The 22,409-nt window shown below is 41.1% G+C and overlaps 1 protein-coding gene across 1 annotated transcript; it reads right to left on the minus strand.

The window, feature by feature from the left end:
• Positions 1-8,802: 8,802 nt before the first annotated feature.
• On the minus strand, positions 8,803-11,048 carry LOC306760054 (homeobox protein otx5-A-like; the record flags this gene model as incomplete). Its single annotated transcript, XM_079245822.1, has 3 exons — positions 8,803-9,441; positions 9,581-9,732; positions 10,949-11,048. The coding sequence occupies 3 exons, from the start codon at positions 11,046-11,048 to the stop codon at positions 8,803-8,805; spliced, it is 891 nt and encodes a 296-aa protein (XP_079101948.1).
• Positions 11,049-22,409: the final 11,361 nt, after the last annotated feature.

Below are 22,409 nucleotides of genomic sequence, written 5' to 3' on the forward strand. Positions count from 1 at the left end.
TTAATGATGGGGGGGATTTTATTTTATCTAAAAGTTGCAGGATAGCAGATATCAGTACCAGAGTTGGGCATCCCTTGGATAAATGTTACACTCAGTAATATTTATACCAGTTAGGACCTTTTAGGAAGCATAAAGGGAAAACAAACAGTTGGCAATATTAACTTATCCAAAAAAAACTTGCATTTTTCTTACATAAAAAAACATATCAATAGAATGTTAATATTCCTGTTAGAAAAAACAACAGTGTACAACAATAACTCCATTTATGCCACCTCTGAATTGTATAGCAACTTAGAAATCTTCTGCGACTAAGCTGTTGTTAGTGAACAAGCCAGACAGCCAGGTGTGTCTCAAACAGATAAATTAGGGGGGGATCCAACATTACCTACCCAGCTTTAAAGCTGTAAATGTGCACCAATGGGTATGGCAACATGTACCACACTGAACAAGGATCACAGAAAGCAGCAGTTGTCTCAAGAGAAATAGAAAAATATATAAATCATGCATGTATGAGTTAAAGCTAAAAGGTCATCCTCAAGCAGCTTGATGTTCCTACAGTTGCTCAGATTATTCAGACATGTAAGGACTGACGGGCTTTAACTCATCTCCTGCATTAGAGGGTTTTTCTGCATTTAGATGCAGAGAGGATCCAGGTCCAGTCCACATAAACCCAGACCGCAACCAGAAGATCTGAACATCACTCCAAGCACACATCGGGAGAAGAACTAGCCACTGACGTGGATGCCCGTACAGGTCAGCTCAAGGACCAGGATTGTTTTCCAGCAGAGAAAAAATAATGTCAAAAAGGGGTGCGTAGTTTGTTAACAGATTGACTAAAATCCTGGTTCATCAGGCTGGTTATTATTCTATAGATCCTCAGCATCTGAAAAGCAGGTCAGAGAGCTGTGTCGGATCATCTGGGCTGTAGTGGAAGGCCATGACTTAAAGATCACAGAGAGCATGGACCTGCTTCCCAAGTACGTGTTTCTCCACCTGTGCGAAAACAAATTTATTCCCAATTTATTGCTGCTTTTGGTCTTTTCAGACAGCATAGTGGGAACGGCCCACTTGGTCCACTGCTCCTCACACATCCACACTGCTGGAAGCACTGGGAGGCCTTCCATCTTCCAAAGTGCTTTAATATTTAGTATCAGTTACCTTGACCGATACACACCCACACACACTCACACCACATTGATAGAGTTGGTTGATTAGTTATTTTGTTGTTGTTTAGTTATTTAATTTAGTTAGTTTGTTGCTTGTTACTTGGTTTACTGTTGGGTCTAATTAGTTAGTTTGTCGTTTAGTTACTTAGTTTAGTCAGATTCTTAAGTAAATTAAGGTAGTTAAATTAGCTATTAAGTTAGTGTGTTAATTATTTACTTGATTTGTTAGTTAGTTAGTTAGTTAGTTAGTTAGTTGGAATAAATGTATACACCCCAAACAGCCAGTCTATCACAGGGCCAACACAGAGAGACAAACAACCATTCACACTCACTCCTAGGGACAAATTAGAGTAACTAATTAACCTAACATGCATGTCTTTGGACGGTGGGAGGAAGCTGAAGTACCCTGAGAGAACCCAAGCATACAGAACATGCAAACTCACTGTGCCCATTGTTGCAGTGTATTTCTGCAGTATAATCAAATCAAATCAAATCAAATCAAATCAAATCAAACTTTATTTGTATAGCACTTTTCGTGCTTAAAAACAATACAAAGTGCTTTACATTATAAAACAATTTACATCAAAATAGATAAAACACTAACACATACACATCCCCTTTCACCCATCCTCAACCACCCTTACCCATGCCCTATTTGCCCTGTAACAGTTAAAAGAAGATGAATGAATGGCCAGGTGCATTTGCACCAGATGTGCACCAGATAAGGAAACGGTATTCTCAGGGAGCCTCTACACAAAGGGCTACCCCCAACCAAGACCACCCAGGCCATCACCATGGGGGCCACCCGGGTCCGGGCAGACAGGACCCACGCCACAACCGTAAAGCTGCAGCGCTGGATCCCGACCCACCAGACAGGGACAGCCCCCACAGCAACACCCATGCAGTCAGAGCAGGGGCAGCCCTCGGCGAAGAGGACCCCGATGAGGAGAGAGCTGGAGTGATAACTAAACAAAAATAAAATCCATTAAAATAAAATAATAAAATCTATACTATGTAAATCAATATATAAAATATATAAATAAATAAATAAAATTAACTAAAAAGAAAGATAAATATGGGTTAATATAAGAATGTTAAAACTTAGTTATAAGCTAAACTAAAAAGGTAGGTCTTGAGCTTTTTTTTAAAAACATCAACAGTCTCTGCAGCCCTGAGGCCCTCAGGCAGGCTGTTCCATAGGCGAGGCCCGTAATACTGAAATGTGGCCTCGCCATATGTTTTGGTACGAACTTTAGGAAGAACTAAAAGGCCGGTACCTGAGGACCTCAGGGTCCGCGAGGGTTCATACCTTAAAAACAGATCAGATAAATAAGAAGGCCCAAGACCATTAAGACATTTATAAACCACTAAAAGAACCTTAAAATCAATCCTGAATTGCACGGGGAGCCAGTGCAGCGACGTTAAAACAGGTGTAATGTGTTCCCGCCCCCTGGTCCTTGTCAGAACTCGTGCCGCCGAGTTCTGCAGTAGTTGTAAACTAGAAATACTCTTTTTGGGAAGACCAGAGAGCAGGGCATTACAGTAGTCTAGTCTACTAGAAATAAAAGCATGCATTAGTACCTCCGTGCTGGCAAGAGAGAGAAATGGGCGGACTCTGGCGATGTTTTTGAGATGATAAAATCCTGTCTTTGTAACATTTCTGATATGTTGAATAAAATTCAGCTCAGAGTCAAAAATAACACCCAGATTTCGTACACACTGGGAGGATTTAAAACTCTGCAGTTTGCATGAAATGATCTCTCTCTTGTCTTCAGGACCGATGATTAAAACTTCAGTCTTGTCCTGGTTGAGCTGTAAGAAGTTCTCTGCCATCCATGACTTTATATCTAAAATACAGTTTAAAAGGGTGTTAACTGGCTCCAGGTCATCAGGAGACACGGCGATGTAAAGCTGTGTATCATCAGCATAGCTGTGGAAATCAATGCCGTGTCTCCTGATGATGTCCCCAAGTGGCAACATATACAGGTTAAAAAGTAGTGGGCCTAAAATTGATCCTTGGGGAACCCCACATTTTATTTTATGGGTCTTTGAGGAGCATGTATCCATACTTATAAAAAACTGTCGATCTGTGAGATAGGAGTAAAACCATTTTAAAACAGTACCTGAGAGGCCCACCAGACATCTGAGTCTGTTTAATAAAATCTGGTGGTCTACTGTATCGAAAGCGGCACTGAGATCCAGCAGCACCAGGACAGAAAGTTTTTGTGCATCCAGATTGCCTCTTAGATCGTTCACAATCTTTAAAAGGGCCGTCTCAGTACTGTGGTTTGTCCTAAAACCAGACTGACATTTTTCTAAGATATTATTCCTGTTTAAAAACTCATTTAGCTGAATAAAAACAACTTTTTCTATCATTTTACTAAGAAACGGCAAGTTGGATACAGGTCTGTAGTTATCAAGAATGTTGGGATCCAGATTACTCTTCTTCAGAAGGGGCTTCACCACCGCTGTTTTAAAGGCGGTGGGGAAGACACCCGTCTGAAGAGAGGAATTTATGATAAGTAAAAACTCAGACTCAAAGAAGCCATAAAATTTCTTGAACAGTGATGTGGGAATAGGGTCTAAAAGGCAGGTTGTTGGGTTCAGCTGGGAGAAAACTCGACCAAGCATCTTTGTATCAACCAGGACAAAACTCTCCAGCTTCTCCTCGGGTAAAAACAATGCTTCAGATCTGTTAAAATCAACACTGCATTTAGATAAAAGACCGGATCTGATAGCATTGATCTTACTTCTGAAGTGGTCTGCAAAGTCCTCACATGCTGTTTGTGATGGTTGCATGGAGGACTTATTAAAACCAGTGTTTATTAAAATATCAATGGTTTTAAAAAGGAACTTTGGATTACTTTTGTTGACAGTTATGAGTTTTGAGAAGTGATCAGTTCTTGCCTGTTTTATTGTGTTATTATAGATTCTTAGGTGATCACGCAGGATTTCATAGTGCACTACAAGTTTAGTTTTTCTCCATCGTCTTTCTGCTCTCCTGCAGTTTTGTTTCAGCTTTTTTTATATTTACATAACACAAAATAAAATTTACAAAAAAAACAGCGATAGTTTTGTGCTTCATGTTTAGCACATAAGTGGAGTAAACCAAGTTTTCTTCTTCACTAGGATCTTGTCCTTTGTTTTGCAAAATATTAATGCAGCACCATCTTTGGTAAGAATCGAGATAAATTACTCTCATGGTTTGGCTCGTTTGTCCAAAGTGTAGCGTGAACACGATCTCAGTCCACATGAATACACCCCCCTCCAAATGAGCCGAATCCGCAATCGGACCAAGTGTAGCAGACTATCCTGATGTGAATGCACCATTAGACATATTAAACATGCAAGGTTGCAATGTGGTAAATAACTCAAAAAATGTAATATCAGTTTGTATCTTCCAGATACGTTTGTGACAGATGCCAGCTGATGGTGTGCATTTTGATGCACTTTTTAAACAAGTCATTTTAGGTGGAGCAGAGATATTAGATGTGCCTCCTAATTTCATGAAATAGTCATGAAACAACAGCTGCATTGTATTTAAATTAAATTAAATTGCATATTTTCTTTCCAACTTCCAAACTGTGTTCCAGACTCATTTGTTTACACAGTGACATTTATAATCATTTCTGGAGCTGTGACGGCAGCATCCACACGATGCAACTTCTTAAACAACCACAGTGGCTGATTCAGTAAAGAAATGTAAGACGACATCATCAGATGATGAGAAAACAGGAAGAGACAGACAGACAAAGAGTTAAGACAAGGGTCAAGGCTGGAGAGCTCACAGAACAGATAGGAAGCAAGTTGGATGCTGAATTAGCCGCTGAAAGGGGGTGCTTCACTTAGAAAAATGCAAAAGTTCTGTAGTTCAACTTAACAGCTAGCTCCTCATTACTGTCAAAACAAAGACACAAGTTCAAACCCTGCTTTATGTGAAAAGGGAGTTGAAAATGGGATGGTAATAAAAGAAAAAAAGGGGAGGGGTTTGGGATGCTGTATAAAGGTTTAATGAAAACACAGTACAATCACTTGCTAATATGCAACTTTGCTAATTGCATCAACCCATATTTTTATTCCCAGTAAAACATGAACAACATAGCAGAAGTTGAAAATGAGACACATTAGCATTTAATAGAAAAGAGAGCTGTGTTGGACTGAATTTGATCGCAGAAACATGCCTGAAAAAAGCATTTCCAGCGTGATGTTTAGCATTGTTAGCATACTCTTCTCTTGTGTGTTTAAACATCTGTGAAGGGAGGAGACCCATTGCTTGTGCTTTAGGATAGGAGTCTTGTGCCATTCTGGTCTGATACAGGATTCCAGCTGCTCAAACAGTCCTGGACCTTCATTGCTGGATTGTGGCTTTCATTGTGCATCAAATGTTTCTATTGTGGAAAGATCTGGAGTGCAGGCAGACCAGTTTAGCAGCCAGACTCCTGTCCTGAGAAGCCATGCTGTTCTGATGGATGGTTTAGCCTTGTCTTGCTGAAATGTGCAAAGCCTCCCCAAGAAATCTTCAATTCAATTCAGCTTTATTTGTATAGCGCCACTTTATCATCTCAGGTACAGACACAACATTTCCAGCCACTTCCTAATAGGTAGCCTAGATAAAGGAAAACCAAAAAACTGCATCGAATCTTGTCTTCAATCCAGTCCCCATCCTGAGCAGCATGAGGCAACAGTGGGAAGAAAAACTCCCTTTTAAGTGGGAAAAAAGTCTCCAGCAGAACCCGCCTCAAAGCGGGCTGACATCCCCCTCTTCATGTTCAGACAGTTTCTGAACAGGGATTGTACATGACTGAGGTAAGAGGTTTCTTTTTCTCCTTAACCAGAGCTGAATGTTAGGGGAGACAAGTAAATCCAGTTTTCTTTTTGTGTCTATGTCATCACAAATATTCATGAAACCAGCTGGAAAAGTAGGTTGTGCTCCGGTCAAACTCATACTTATTTTCTTCCAGCTAGACGGATAGCTATTACAAACAATGCTGATCGTTTTCTGATTATCCAGCAGGTTTTTCGATGCATTGATCAGCGCGTGAGTAGGAAACAGTTGAGACATTCAGACTTTGTATCAGAGTTAACTGGAACGTCAAACGTCATAATTTCTTTTTAAAGCTGTTTTTGTCATTGTTTCCATTGTGTTCGTATTGTTTTGCTCCAATTCTCAAAGTCAGAATATGTCTGTGCACTTTTAATACTTTCTTCTTCTTTTTATAATATTAAAGTCCCGTTACTGTACATCACTGGCTTAACAACTCATTTCCACTCCAGCTACGTTCATTTAGTTGTTTATGCATTTTTCCCTGAAACAACCAGGAAGTAGGACCAAACCTTTCAACATTATTGTCAAACAGCTTAAATAGGTTCTTCTCCTAAGTGCATTGTGTCGTGAAACAAGACCGGCGAGCGTGTTTCAAGATATCATCTGAACAAACACAAGCTGATGGGACATTAAAACCTTTCATCCAGTGCACTTCTCATAACCCTTGCAGTGCTGACCTTATGGCCTATCGGTGGCTGGAACACGCAGAAACATTCAGCAATCCAAAGTAATCTGCCCATCTCTCTTACTTCAGTTTTCGGGCCAACGTAGAGATGGGACTCAGTATAATGGTTACTTCTAATCTGTTTTTTGTCCTCTCTGCCCTGCTCCCTCTCATCTTTGCCTTAAACTCGCTGACACTCTTGTATGGATTAGTGGAGTGCTCCCACAAACAATTCCCAATATCCACTTTGCAGATGACCCTTTCCATTCTCCTTTTTTTCTGCTCCAAAATATGGAGCTGGAGATGTAGAAGGATAACATGCTTAACGATAACACACCTAAAAGCTAATATTCTGCTATTTAACGCCTTTATGACTAACAGAACACAGTGACCCCAGAGTTTAATGAAGTCATTTAATGTCTCAGAAACATCATAGCTATCTAACATGGTAGTGATGAGACTGGTCCAAACACAGGAGACAAATATACAAAATAATTCATGTCAGAAAAATAAGCAGAGAAGATTATAATGCAAAAAAAAAAAGAAGATAAAAGTACAGTAAATCATTAAGAAGCATACATAGCATTGTGTCCTATTACTGCTACTTCATCGGATAAACCCCTGAGTTTGAAAAAAAAGAAGAAGCATAAACCAGAGAAATATACAGAGTAAAAAGTTGGCAGTTTTCTAGATTTTTTTTAAAGAGAAGACGAGAAGTCTGTTGGATGGAGCGCCTGCGTAACAACACACTGCTGATACCAGACAGGATTGCATTTTTCAAGTTTTAATATTTACAAAAACAACAACAAAAACGGATATTTGCAAAGTCCATGTCAGTCCAAGACATAATATGAATGATGACAGTAAATAATACTGATAATATCAACTTCAAACAAATTACCACAAATTTTTTTACTTCAACAAGTTCACAACTTTTTTTTAGAGAAACATCATGTTGTATAAGTCTAAAACAAAAGTTAAATTAAAAACATCAAAACACAGAAAGTGGTGTCATATCTTTACAAGTTGGAGCTGAGAGAGGCACCACACGCTCTGTGCAAAAAAAAAAAAAAAGGGGGGGGGGGGGGGGGGGGGGGATGTGGGGGCTGCATGGCGGCCCAGTCCCTTCCCTTTCTCTGGTGCTATCTTCTCTCCAATCCAACACCTCACTGGAGCAAGAATGGCTTCAGCAGTCTGCTTGTTTGATGCAGCCGTGAGGCGAAGTTGAGGTTGGTGTTGGGGGCGGGGGGCATTTGGGGGATGGCTGCAATGGCCACAATGTGACCATTGTTGCCCTCATTGCGTGAAAGTGATCCTATTAAACTAACAATGTACGAGCCACTGCTCTAATGATTACAACCATGCTCAAAGGCAACCAGTTTGTACTGCAGTCAGTGGAAAGACCGACTCTTCTTCCTCCGCTTTGTATCCAAAAAAAACCAGGCTGCAGAGGGTCAGTGTCATACAAGGCTACTGGGAACCATCAACCTGTTCCTGCTATGCATTTCTCATGTGGGTACAGAACTAGTTAAGACAACTTCTGATGTCAGGTTGGGATGGCTGATGTGCTTGAGTGGGAGGAAATGGGAGGGAAAAAAAGCAGCTTTTTATGATAAATCAGAAAACTCAAGACTTAGTTTGGATGGAAGAAAAAAGTTGGAGATCAACAGTTGTGGCGTGACAAAGGACAAACTGGGACAGCTTGCTTCAGTTTTTATCTGCACAGTTTCTTTTACTCTTCTCTTGTCGGTGTTTAAATGACAACACCTTGACTCTGATCCACAGAGCCGGATCTTTACAGCTCTAACTAATCAGATTTTGTTGCACATTTACAGCTTCTGACTTGTGGTCGTTGTTTGATTTAAAGGCGGACGTCTTTTTTTTTTTAGAAACATGTCTGTCATTTCTGTCACCATCACAAAGGCCAACATCAACAGATCATTTCACTTCCACATGCTTTTACAGGAAAAAAAACCAAAACAAAATAAAAAGATTATTTTAGCTGATTAGTTCTTCAACTCATATTATCAATACATGTCCACATCCCAACTTCTTCTACAACACCAAAAGTAACATTTCCTACTTTGATTTCGTTTGATTTCTCATTTCTTCCACCCCCGCACCCTCCCTCCCCACATTCCTATTATTTACAAGACCTGGAACTTCCAGGAGTTCTGGTCTTTGTAGTCCAGACAGTCAGCAGCGTTGAAATTAAGCTTCCAGGCAGCTTGGTCTTTGTAGTCTAGACAGTCGACAGCTCCAAAGCCCAGTGAGGCAGCTGTGTAGCCCTGGGAGGACAGGGAGGCCGGGGACTGGCTGAGGGGCCCGCCCATTGAGGAGGCTGTGATGGGGCTCAGGGCTCCTCCGGTGCCTGACAGCTGCGGGTGCATCGGAGACAGGTAAGAGCTACAGTCCAGACCGGTGAAGTATGAGGAGGAGCCTGCGTAGCTCTGGCTGTAGGCCGGCGCCTGGGTGTAGGTCATCGGGTAAGTGGTGGTGCGCTGCATGCAGGGGGTGGTGGAGACAGACAGGGGGTCTGGCAGAGGAGAGATGGAGGCTGGGCTCCAGATGGAGACGGTGGCACTAGCAGAGCTGGAGCTGGGAGTTATGGCGGTGCCTGGAGGAGGGGGTGGAGGGCTGTAGGGTCCATTGGTGGGGTTGGCACTGGCCTCGGTGGTGGCCTCGCGGGCTGGGGATGCCTTCTTTTTAGGGGGTCTTGGTTTGGACTGGCCCGTGCTCTGTTGCTGCTGCTGGCGGCATTTGGCACGGCGGTTCTTGAACCAAACCTTTAGAGTTAGAAAGAGGAGTCAGAAGGTTTTGAAATTAACGTGACGCAGTCGAAACAAGAGGTTATTTATTAATAAACACGTTTCTTTATTATTTAGTTATTATTATCTATTCAAAGTAAATTGCTTCATGTGTTACCTGGACTCTAGACTCCGGCAGGTTGATCTTTAGGGCCACCTCCTCCCTCATGAAGATGTCTGGGTAGCGAGTTTTGGCAAACAGAGCCTCCAGGATGTCCAGTTGTGCGCGCGTAAAGGTGGTGCGCTCCCGACGTTGTTTACGTGGGGTGCCTGTAAAATTATTATTATTATTATTATTATTATTATTATTATTATTGTTGTTGTTGTTGTTGTTGTTATTATTATTATTATTTGTTTTGTCTTGTTTCTCAGAAATGCAGCCGCATGCCTGAAGCTGTAAAAGCCATCGTTGTTTTTGGTATTTGGCTCGTGAAACAGACAATATTGTCAGGACGGCAGAGTAAAAATATGAAGTAAAAAAAAAAAAAAATTATCCATATTAACACGACTACACCCAGTTTAAAAATGATAGTTTCCAAATCACTGAAAATGTTGTCATTTTTTGTGAATTCGTACATTGTTTTCTGTCATTGTTTTGTCACTATTATTTTACAACCCGTCATTTTTTTATTTTTTTTTTAATGATTATTTTTTCTACAGAAGAGTTTAAAAACACAAGAGTCAAAGTTTTAGGCCAGTATTTCATGGCGTCCTCGGTCCGTATTGGCACGTCAATAAATAAAAGCTATTTTCTTAATAAAGAACCTTGTGAATGTATTTTTTCATCGAACAAATCAAAGTAACATATATGCAATTTTTAAATGTATTTTTGCTAATCGAAATATTTTAATTTATCAACGAAATGTACTCCACAAATTCTGATGTCTATTCATTCATTTATTTTTTTATTTCGTTCTGTAAAGTTCTTCACATAATCTGCAGAAAAATTCGAGATTTGTCACACGCCTTCTGTCAACACTGACAAAAAACCTCAGCGTCGTTTCATCCAAACTCTTGCATCGAAGATGACAGATGCTGATCAGAATCAGTCCATCAAACAATAAGACAAAAGTTCATTCACGGAAAAAACAAAACGAAAAAAAAACAAAAAAAACACTGAGTGTCATTTTGTAAATAGGTTAGACGATTAGAGCAACAGATTGAGGTTTATTTGAATTCGGTGTGAGAACAGGTTGTGTTTCCATTCACACACAATTTCATTGTTTTTTGACTCTGTAATCCGCTAAACTTATAGGTCAAACCAGCACATGTTCCCAAAAGCTGAGAAATCAGACACATTTTGTGGGACTCGTGAAGCTGAGCCTTGTAACTGCAGTTGATGAAACTTTTAACTCATTTTACAAACAAGATTTCCCCTTTTCTGCTTGAATTCAGCCAGTGTCACCATTCACAATGATCATTCTACATCTAGGCTAAACATCAGGTTCAAATGTATATCAATAGATGCTCCAAAGTTTTTACTTACTGGGATATCCAACGGCGGCGGTGTGGAGCAGATCCATGCCCGGGCCGGACAGCGTTAACCCGTTCACGGCGTAATGGGGTTGCTTAATGTAGGACATCATGCCTCCTGCCGGCTTTAAAACACTCCCTCACTCCCTCACTCTCTCTCTCCTTCTCTCAGACCGGGGGCCGGCTCTCCTAACTAGTTTCCAGGAGGTGTCTCTTTCTCTCTCTCACTCTGTTTCTCTCTCTCTTTTTCTCTCTCTCCTATTTCCCCCCCTCACTCTTTTCGTCTATTTGCCTTTTTCCTACGTGTTTCTCACGTAGTTGTTGCTTTTGTTTGTTTGTTTTAGACTTCGTGGTTCCTGTCTTTCACCTTAACAATCTTTCTTTGCGTCCCTGCTTTGTTCAGTCCAACTGCGCTCTCACACCTGTCTCCACCTGATGCGTAAAACTGCAGAGAAAAAAAGCGCAGTTTGAGTTTTCTGCTCCTCCTTTTTTTTTTTTTTTTCCAAATAAGAGGTTCAATTTAAATTCAAGTCAACTCAAGACTACAAATAGAACAGAAAAAAAAGATTAAATAAACAGAGTTAAAAGTAGCCTCCTAGACGCATCAGAACTCTGTTTGTCGGGAAACTTCGTGCGTAATTTCAGTGCGCACCAGCGGTGCCAAAAACGGAGCAGTTCCTCAGCAGTTTGTCACCTAAGCGGTGTGATGGGTGATGAAAAGCGGCGCAGGGGGCCCGAGTCGGTCCCTGGTCTCTTTCAAGAGGTTGTGGATCTGCAGGATGGACAAGTGAAGCAAGCGATAAGAGACTGGCTAATTAGAAGTAACTTCTTACCCAAGTAGACACCCAAAGCCCTCCCTCCTCCTCTCTCTCCCTCCCCTCCTTCTCTCTCTCTCTCTCTCTCTCTCTCTCTCTCTCTCTGCTGCGCTAAAGCAAACACGCACACACACATTTATTCATTATGTCTTCAATTTGGCCTCGATTTAACTGAGCATGATGAAACTTTGTCTCAAAGATTTTGTTTATCATTTGCACTGATATTCACCGAAACATTGAGGCCAAAAGAAACACTTTTTTTGCTGCATCCACTTGTTGATATGCGCAATAATTAAAACAAGAAACGAAAAATGAATTTTTAAAGGTGCTCGATCAAATTTACTTAACAGATAAAATAATTTAATCTACTTTTAACAGAAGTCAAAGATGGAAGGAGTCCCTTTTCTTATGACGTGCCTTTAGAACAACATTGGCCTCCTGAAAATAAGTGGGCGACCCTGCTTCAGTGTGGAGGCACAACAAATGAGAGGCGGAGAAGGGGGTACAGGTCGGATTAAAAGCAGCACAAAGACCTCGTTGTTCTGGTATTAAATCCTCCCTCTGATCCCCAACATGCTCCTTTTGCCCCATTCATCCTTTCATTTAATTTAGAAAATAATAATAATCATATTTATAATTATCAAAATAATAATAATATTAATAATAATAATAATAATAATAATAACAACAACAACAACAACAACAACAACAACAACAATAATAATAATAATAATAATAATAATAATAATAATAATAATAATAATAAGTTTTTTGTTTGTTTTAGGGAACTGGTTGACCAGAAATACCAACGATATTTTCACACATCCAGGACAAGCTGGTCACATATTCAGCTCGCAAATATTCTTAAAAATAAGGTCAAAATATAGTGTAAAAAGTTTCAAACATAAGACTGTAAGTATTTATTGAGAGGAAGTTAAATGTTCTTTAACCTTTAAAGTTTTTTGTTTTTATCTGACGTTGTTCACACTAAATTTCGGCCAAACTGTCACAGCAGACGACCTAACTGGGGGTCATCTCATCACCTCAGGGGGACGTTTATGTTGTTGTTTTTGCTGTTTTTCTGGATTATTTATTTGTTTATTTCAGATCCGGTGTGTATTTAATAACCCCGAGCTGTGTGTTCCCCTCTGCCAGAGCCATGGTTTGGCTTGGAGCATCCTCTGCGTCCAGACAATTTCAGTGTCCAAAGCCGATTCTCTGCGCTTGTTAATTGAATCGGATTTCTTATAGTTTAAAATCCACTCACTCACACACACACGCACACACAGACCCGTGTAGCTACAGCCCAAACTGTATAAGGGGTTTATCTGGCTCTGTAAAGCCAAAGCGGAGATATAAAGACACACACAGAAGCAACAGGGACACTTTACCGGCGTGTTTCATCGTTTCCAAATCTCGAATAAAACGTCTTCACCTGCTGCTGAAGTGTGTGTAGCTCTTAGGCCTCTCCATGTGTGTGTATGTGCATGTGCGTGTGTACAAGCTGCTGCTGCTTGGATACCTCGAGTCTTCAGAGGACCTATCACCTTCTCCACAGGTACGCGTTGTTTGTTTGTTTGTTTGTTTGCTTTCTGCAGTTGCTTCGTTACGCTTGAGCTAACCAGCAGCAGAGAAACTAGTCAAACTGTCCTAACTAGCTGTGAAAAGTCTGAGAGGAATGTCTGGATGGATCTCCAAGTCACCAAAGGAAAAAAAAAAAAGCGGGAATAGAGAGAGACCTTTGGTTTGCGCCAGAGCGCGCAGAACTATGTGCACGCGCAATCTTTACACACCTGCTGTCTACTCCAAGAACAAGGAGTTACACTCAAATAATTACCACAGAAACAGAGGTTTCCTAAAGACGTGATTCTGTTTTTAAAAGTTGTTTTTTTTTTATGAAGCAAACAGAAGCTGTTTATTTAATTTATTCACATTTTCTTCACGTTATTTAGGGGAAATCTTTAGATAATTATTTAATTTTACACGGTTTTTCTTTGCTTTCCTGCTTGTCATAAACGAATTCTCTTTAATTCAGCGTGTTGTTGCATGAGGAGTGTTTCCTGCGTTGTTTGCCAGTAAAAATTGCTTCATGATGAAGGTCTGCTGGTAGTTCAGAAGCACTAGGACCCAGAGTAGAAGCAAATTAAGGACAACCATCACATAAGAGGCTTAGTGCATCTAATCTATAGTGCTACACACACACACACACACACACACACACACACACTCACACACACACACAGCATTTCATAAACATCCCATTTTGAAACAAGCACGCATGCATGTCCTGGCAAACACTGCTATTGTATTTTCATTTAGTTTTCATTTTCTCCAAACTCTTTTTCCTCTCCCCTCTTGTTGACCTCAACGTCCATGGAGAACATTCACCCATATGTTCCACTATTTCTCATTTCATTAGCAGACGGCCTTCAATGCACTAAGAAGTCAAAAGCTAACTCATTTGTTCTGGACAATTATAACCAGAAAAGAAAAAAAAATACTTCGGGAACCTTCCTTATCCATTTGGTGAGTGCATGTGAGCATGTCTGTATGACACTGCGGGTTTCATCAGCCTGCTAAATCACTTGAACAATCACTCTGACGGATCAGAATGGAAAAGGATTTCAAAGTGAAATTGAAATGAAGTTGGACTAAGTCATACAGAACAATCACTTAAATGAAATGACCCCAAGACCCCGACTGATCAAAAGATGACATTGTTTTTGTTTCTGGAATGGTTTGAGAAATAAACACAGGACTTTCCCAGAATCCTCCCCTGCTAGCGTGGCAGTATATGTGTGAGACATGCTGCCATTTTACTGTATGATATAAACCAAAAAAAAACCCAACACATCCCAAACAAAACACACACACACACACACGCACACACACACACACACACACACCCCTATGCATTATTTGCTTGCACAAGCCCTCCACACACACTTTCCCAACTCTTCAGCACCTCTGACATCATGTTGTTCGATACACACAGCGCAATTTTGTATGTCCGTGTGCACACTGAGCGCTTATAGTGCATGTGTGAGTGTGTAACTGTCTCACACACTCACACATACACACACACGCACTGAGTTCAGCCGATTTATCATAATATGCTTTATCTGAAAAGTAAGTATCTTACCTCGGGATAAAGGGAGGAAAGAGGGGTTTGTGGCCAGATTGACAGAGGAAGGGTGGATGGAGAGAACCGAGCGCTCAGTGCAGTGGAACGCATCGTGGAACCTTCATTTCTATTGCTGGATTGATCATTATTGATAAGGTAACTGAACTCTGAGGGACGGGTAAGCGAGGCGTTCATGGAGTGGGCCACATCGGTGTGTGTGTGTGTGTGTGTGTGTGTGTGTGTGAGTGTGTGTGAGATGGAGAAGCAGATGAAGTAGGGGGCTGAGACCGACACAAATGAGAGGGAAGGAATGTGGGCTTACCAATGAGGGACTGGTGAAGGTTAAAATTCAGACTGGAAGAAACTGGGAGGAAAGTTTGATTGGATGGGGTGGGGTAGAAGGAGGTAAGAATAGAGGAGTGGGATGACAAAAAAAAAAAAAAAGAAAAAAGTGGGAGAAGAGAGAGCCAGAGAGAGAGAGAGAGGCAGATGGGAAGGGGGAGTCTATGGGAGGGGCATTCGGACAGAACTACTGAGCTTCATGAGAGTCTTTAATGCTGCTTTAAATGTTGTAAAAGTTCAATTATTCACTTGAAATATCATTTAGTATGTTTTATTTGGGTTTTTTTTTTTTTTACGGCTTTCCACGTAGTTATAAAAGCAGCTCTGTGGGTGTGTATTAAGGTCAGTGTGTGTTGAGTCCTCATCTGAATGATGTGAGGATTACTCAGTAGGAGTCCAGGTCAGACCATGTGTCTCCCTGCAGAGTGCTTGCATGTCTTGTATCAGCAGCAACACAATAGGGAATATGAAAAGTAGGCTCCATGCTGAGTGCAGGTTACACTGAATGCTCCTGCTGTTGGGCGCCATGACATACCATTAGAGTATACATGTATGCATATGGGCTAATTGGTGTGTGTCCATCTGGAAGGATCGGGGTTGTCATGAGTCTGGACTAAAGATAAACGCAGGTCTCTTATATAATCAGGAACCACATATATAAGAGAGAACTATATATAGGTAAAAGCAGTAGGATTACAGTATATAAAGCAACAGGTTTCTATATAAACCTTTGTGTCTACTTGAGCTTATATAAGTTTAAAGATTGAAGTTATAACATTGAAATATATTTTATCCACCTTGTATTTGTTATAAAAAGTCACTTTAAAGCTCTTTGTAACCATGAGCTGTTCAGTTATTTATCAAAAAGTATTAATAATTAGCTTAAGTGTCATATGTAGTTATATTTATGATGTGTAATATTTATTTAAGAATTTTAAAAACCACTCAAACACATTTCAGACTTGTTTTTTTTTTTTTATGTGCTTGTTGTGCAGCTATATAAAGCTTTTATAAACGAGTTTGACGAGTAAACAGATTCATCCTGAAGTCTTACATTCAGACAACTTCCAGACTGTCTGACATAATATTCTAACAAAAATTGCCTTTTTTGAGCCATCTAGGCTGAACGGTGCTGATGTGCACCCCAGCAAGACCAGTCCAGGGCTGAGCGTCATGATTAAGCCTTGGAAGGGTCCTAAGTGTGTGCGACAGAGGAAGGAGGATCAGTCTGACCATGAGTTCATCAGTAAATAATGTCTGGCCAGCATCTCGATCAATTTCACAGACTGCAGACCCCCTGACGCGTGCATGTGGGTGTCCTGCTGTCTTCTAAGGGTAGACAGATTTCTAATCTGCCGCAGACAGCAGCAGGTGGGGTGTGTGTGTATGTGTTTATGTGTGTGTGTGCAGCAGTGCTTTTGTTAACTGTCATCATTTAGCCCCCTTATTGACTACTGTCTGGGGGGGGGTTAGCATATTAACACCTGTTCATGCCGTCATACTCATAGACTTCTACACTGTGAAGGGAAGTACAGTTACGCCACATATTTGATGCGGCTCCGAAGGAAACTGAAATGCAAAATCTTTGTGGAAAAAGTGTAGTTGTTCTTGTTTGTTCGTCACATTTAACTTTACACAAAGTTTTCAGCCTAAACTGACTCATTTCTGACATCCTCGAAGGAAGCTCAAGAAATGGTGACGGCGTGGACATGCATGAGATTCATGTCCCACAAATACGCAGTCTTCAGCTGGTTAAGACAAAGCTTATATGTGCATTCATGCATGGCCTCATGTGCACTGCTTTATGAAAGCCTCTGTGTATATTTGTGTGTGGGCCCCCCCTGGACATGTGTTTGGGAAGCAGAGTGTGTGTGTGTGTGTGTGTGTGTGTCCTGTGTGGTGGGGAAGGGGGTCATTGTCATTGTGGCTGAGTTTGAGTGTGGGATGCGGTACAGTAGCTTGAACCCCACGCCATTAGCCTCCATCCTCTTCACCCCCTCCACCTGCTACCCCACCATATGGCAGAAGACAGCAGTAGTAATCATGGAAGTGGAGCAACAGGCCCTGAGCCTCCCTAATCCTCGGCCACACTCCGACACGTGCCACACTGATGCATACACCCACCCGACGCGCGCGCGCACACACACACACACACACACACACACACACACACACACACACACACACACACACTCACAGCTATTGAAAATGCAATCTAGATACAAGTCCATGCATATACACACAAGAGTGTGTGCACACAGGGGCATCCAACAAATGCACTTGGAGATGAAGCGAACAGAGTTTAACTTGCATTAACTGCTCTGTGCATTTTATGAGTGACAGTCTCGTAAAGAGACTGGTGATATTCATGATCTTTTAAAGTAAAATCCACCAAAACAATAACACAAAGAGTCTCTTTTTTTTTTTTCTTTTTTGATCAGCAAAGAGCACCTTGCCAGAATGCACACACAAACTCACACACACAAACCCCAGTCACACGCACTCGCTGCAACACGTACACACAAAACCTTCGAACTGTGACGCACAAGGGGGACAGAGCCACAATGGCTCTCTTATTGTTAATTGGCCGTTTAATCCCAAGGAATTCGTGTGATTAGTACACGCCGGTGGGTCAGGATCTTGCTCAACACTCTTGGTCACAATGGGCATGCTGTAAAAGAGATCTGCAAAGGAGCGCACACACCAGTGCACACACACATACACTCGCATGGTGTGTGTGCACTGCAGCGTGCAGGTCGTGCAAAGTAATGTACAGATAATCATAAATGCATGCAACCTAAATGTTAAGCTAATAACAATCATGATTATGTTTATTTGTGGCTCTTTGCAGGCTGAGACTCATTTTAAAGGAGAGTCAAGAAGTAAAAAAATGGAACTAAATTGATACCAATCACACCTTTAAGGCCTAAAACTTCCCTAGAATTCAAGTGCCCAGACTACTGGTCCCATCCATCTTGCTAAGCCTAAGACTAACTTGTAACTTATAAAAGACATCATAGCTGACCATCAGCAGGTCTTTTAAAGAAATGCTTTTACATAAACATTTAACCTAAACAAGTTTCTTTCATTTTCTATTTGAGTTTGAATTTATTTGCATTTTTAAAAAAGGGACAATTCACCACATGTGAAACATAAATTTGCAAAATTCAAGCAAATTTTATTTCCATCTTTAGTCTGTTAGCTGGCCGACACACAACAGAAGGAGATTAAATTGCAGTGATGACAAGTAAATTAAAAAAAAAAAAAAAAGAGCATTGTTGGTGACCAGAAAGAGTACCCCACTGACCAGGATCTGAGTTTAGATGTTTAATTGCTAAGTGCCTCATCAGAGGCATGCAACGCAGTCTTAGGTGCTGTTGTCGAGGAAAACCACTGATGGTGGCGACTCCCTTGGAAGTGAAATTAAATCTTTGCAAAAGCCCAAAAGGAGCTTCTATGATCTGCTCAGGGGTCAAGAGTAGGTGATGCACGGTTCACGCTGCAGCGGCCGGCCAGCATCACACAATCCAGTGTGTTTGCTGCAGGGAGGACTGTCTGGGGAAGCAGAAGTTACTGACACTTCTGTTGGTTTTATTGTCACCAGTATGGGAAATAAATAATTAACGTAAAAGGTTCTCATGACAGGCAGACCAGTTACAGGTAGACATGTAAGGTCTGTGTATGTGTGTGTGTTTGTGTGTGTGTTCTGTAGGAGGTCCAGCCAGGCTGCATCACTGCTGACACACTGCTGCTGGTAAATCCAGCTTAGTGTGTCTAAAACAGGCCTACGAAATCTGCCACAGGGCACCTAATGCTTGGGCTGCTGTCACCCTCAATCACTCACACACACCTAATCCCTACGCTGTGACCCAACACACACACACACATGGCCTGACTCCCCAATGCAGGGACCCATTCAGCTTGGCAGGCCAGTCCCAGTACCAGGAGAAACCAGGCACAGGGTCAACATTTCATGTGGAGGAGTGGAAGAAGGAGGAGGGGAGAGGGGAGTCAGGCAAAGAGCTGGGTGGCAGGTGGAGGTAGTGATGGAGGTGAGACGAGAGTTGGCAGAGAGTCCAGGAACTGGGGAAGTTAAAGCTTTAGAGGAAGTGTAAGACTAAGATTTGCAGAAGGTGGAGGAGAAGATGGAGGTAGAAGTACAGGGTGTGTGGCGAAGGAGCAGAGCAGGAGGGACATCAAACACTGGGATGTATTTCAGCTGCAGAAAGAAAACATTAAAACAGATACATGTACAAAAGAGGGTGATGGAAATGATCTTTTCTCCTCTTCATCAAATTTTTGTAAATTATTTTTTTACGCATGAACAAGTTAAAATATCACACCGGTACAGCAGAACACACACGATGGTGCAGACTGCAAATGTCACCTAAAAATAGTCAATTAAGCAAATTTCCTGGTCAACTGAATTATTATATTTCTACAACTGCCTTTTCCCACTTGTAATTTACTTATCATAAAACTAACATGTAGAAATGTTACCTGCCACCATTTTACTTTGGAAATTAGTTTTGGGAGGGGTGAGGAGAGGTGGGGGGTTGTGATGGTGCACATCCAGCAGAAGTTCAGAAAAACTTTTAATGTGATAGCAGGTGAACCACTGATTGTCACAAAGGAGACCCAAGTTTGAATCTTTATGCAGCCATTCGTGGTTGGTCGTTACTGATAGAAAACACAGATTTAGCTAAGTTAAGAAATTCAAAGGTGATGGGTTTGCATCGCAGTCTTTGAATGCTTCCTCATATAAAAGTCATTAAAAAGATGTTAAGTGCCGCTTATTTTCACTTTAGTTTAGACCATCCATCCATTCATCCATCATCCATCCAGCCAGCCGCTTATCTGAGGTCAGGTTGTAGGGGCAGCAGCCTCAGCAGGGAATCCCAGACTTCCCTCTCCCCGGGCATATTTGCCAGCTCATCGGGGGGATACTGAGGCATTTCCATGCCAATTGAGAGACATAGTCCCTCCAGCGTGTCCTGGGTCTCCCCTGGGGCCGTGGCCAGAGCACCTCACCAGGGAGGCGTCCAGGAGGCATCCTAACCAGATGCCCAACCCACCTCATCAGGCTCCTCTTTATTTGGAAGAGCAGCGGCTCTACTCTGAGTTCTCCCTGCATGACCGAGCTTCTCAACCTATCTCTAAGGGACCCTGCGAAGGAAAACTCATTTCAGCTGCCCAGTCATTCTTTTAGTCTCTTCCCACAGCTCATGACCATAGTTGAGGGCAGGAACATACATCGACTGGTATACCGACAGCTTTGCCTTCTGGTTCAGCACAGAGTCCATGTTACTGCCGATGCCAAATTGATCTGCTTGCTGATCTCACGCTCCATCTTTACGTCAATCGTGAGATATCTGAACTCCTCCACTTGGGGCAAGATCTCTTTCTCAACCCAGACAGGACACTCCACCCTTTCCCTTACTTAGACATGTGGACAAACTGAACCATTTAACACAATTAACAAATTTTAGACACTTTCCTGCTTATTATTTCCCATATGAAATAATTGATCTCTTATACAAATTGTCCAAAATCGTATAAAAAAGTTCTTTTCTCAATGTTAAATCTTTAGATGGAGTTTTCTCCTGCATGGTGACAAGGCTTCAGTATTAAAATGAATGAATTATTAACAATAATAACAAGCAAGCTTTTTGTCTGCTGTGAAAAGATCTAGTTATAGGTAAAATATAAAACATGTCAAATTTCCTCACATGGATTTTTATCATAAGAATGACCACCAGTTTGATGTCCCTCACAGATTTCTGCGTTAATGCCATTAAACTAATGCAACTGAACATCGCTTCTTCTTCTGTGTGTTTTTCAGGTTCTTGTGAGGACGAAGTCAAACATGACACTCGCCAGCCGACACACCAGACACTTTTACCTTTAAACATAAGAACTATATGTCTGAAAAAATTTTCATTAACTCTTTTTGGCTTGAAGCTACACTGAAACTGAGCTAAGTTTAATTGTTTCTTTTATGCACATCCTGTCTTAATCTTAGAAAACAGTCTTCTCAGCCATGAGGTAAGTGGAGAGCAGACACTAAAGGGCATTAAGAGGCCTGTCGGTGTAGCATGGGACGTCTCCAGCTTGCAGAATTAATGAGACTAGTATGGCTTTTTGCTGCTGACTGAGAGTCACTGATACAAGCTTCTCAGTCTAAATCCTGACTGTGTCTGCAAACAAAGTGAGGACTGAACCTTTAAATACCCCTCTTCACATTACTAGGTTTAAATATGTCTAACTCGTTTGTCAGATTTTTAATTCGGTTTTTATAAATATGTAAGAAATCCAGATGTAAAATCTACACGCATGTCTGATCTTTGGTTCCCAGAACTTTGCAAATATAAAAAAATGAAGAGAATTGGATGCTGAATTTGTTTTAATCTTTAATAAATGGTAACATGTAACTTCTGTAATAATACTGCAAGATTGAAGCTTTAATAAAGTAAAACGTGAGCAAAACCTGCTGTTCTGTGTGTGTGTGTGTGTGTGTGTGTGTGTGTGTGTGTGTGTTGTTTAAGGAAGAAAGTACTATTGTAATAGATTAAATCTGTAAACATATGTGGAGGACAAAGGAAACTTTAAAGAGACTGATATTTACAACCAAAGCACAAGAACACACTGAAAATATTAAGATGCAACAAATGTTTATGACTCAAAATCAGTAGAAAAATAAAGGAAACATAAAAGCTGTAGGCAGGCATGATGCTGCCATCTAGTGGCTACACGAGGAAGTTCACCCTGCAGGATATTTTTTAGTTAAAGTAAATGCTTTTCAAATTAATGCTGCATGATTTTCCTGATAAAATAACTGAAAATATGTAGATCAATAATGCATCATTTTCCCTCTGTCTCATATTCTAATCAACTCTGCTGGAAGACCTTCACTAAATCCTGGAGGAAGTTCATAGATCAGGCAGGCAAGCTGTGGATGGGTGACCTGGAACTGACATCAGATTTAGCTCAGGTGCTGCCATCTGCTGATCAACAAGGTGAATTTCATCTAGTCAAGATGGTTCAGCCACTATGTCCGAGATTAAAGTTTAAAAGTCTATGTAAATATTCAAAGAAACACAGAAGATTCAGATTCAGATTTTTTTTATTTAAGACTTTTGTAAAAGGGTTGACATTGAGTTAGTGGGTGGACTGTTTTAATGTGATGAGGGAAG

This window comes from Telmatherina bonti, assembly GCF_933228915.1.
Source record: "Telmatherina bonti genome assembly, chromosome: 9".
NCBI lineage: Eukaryota > Metazoa > Chordata > Actinopteri > Atheriniformes > Telmatherinidae > Telmatherina > Telmatherina bonti.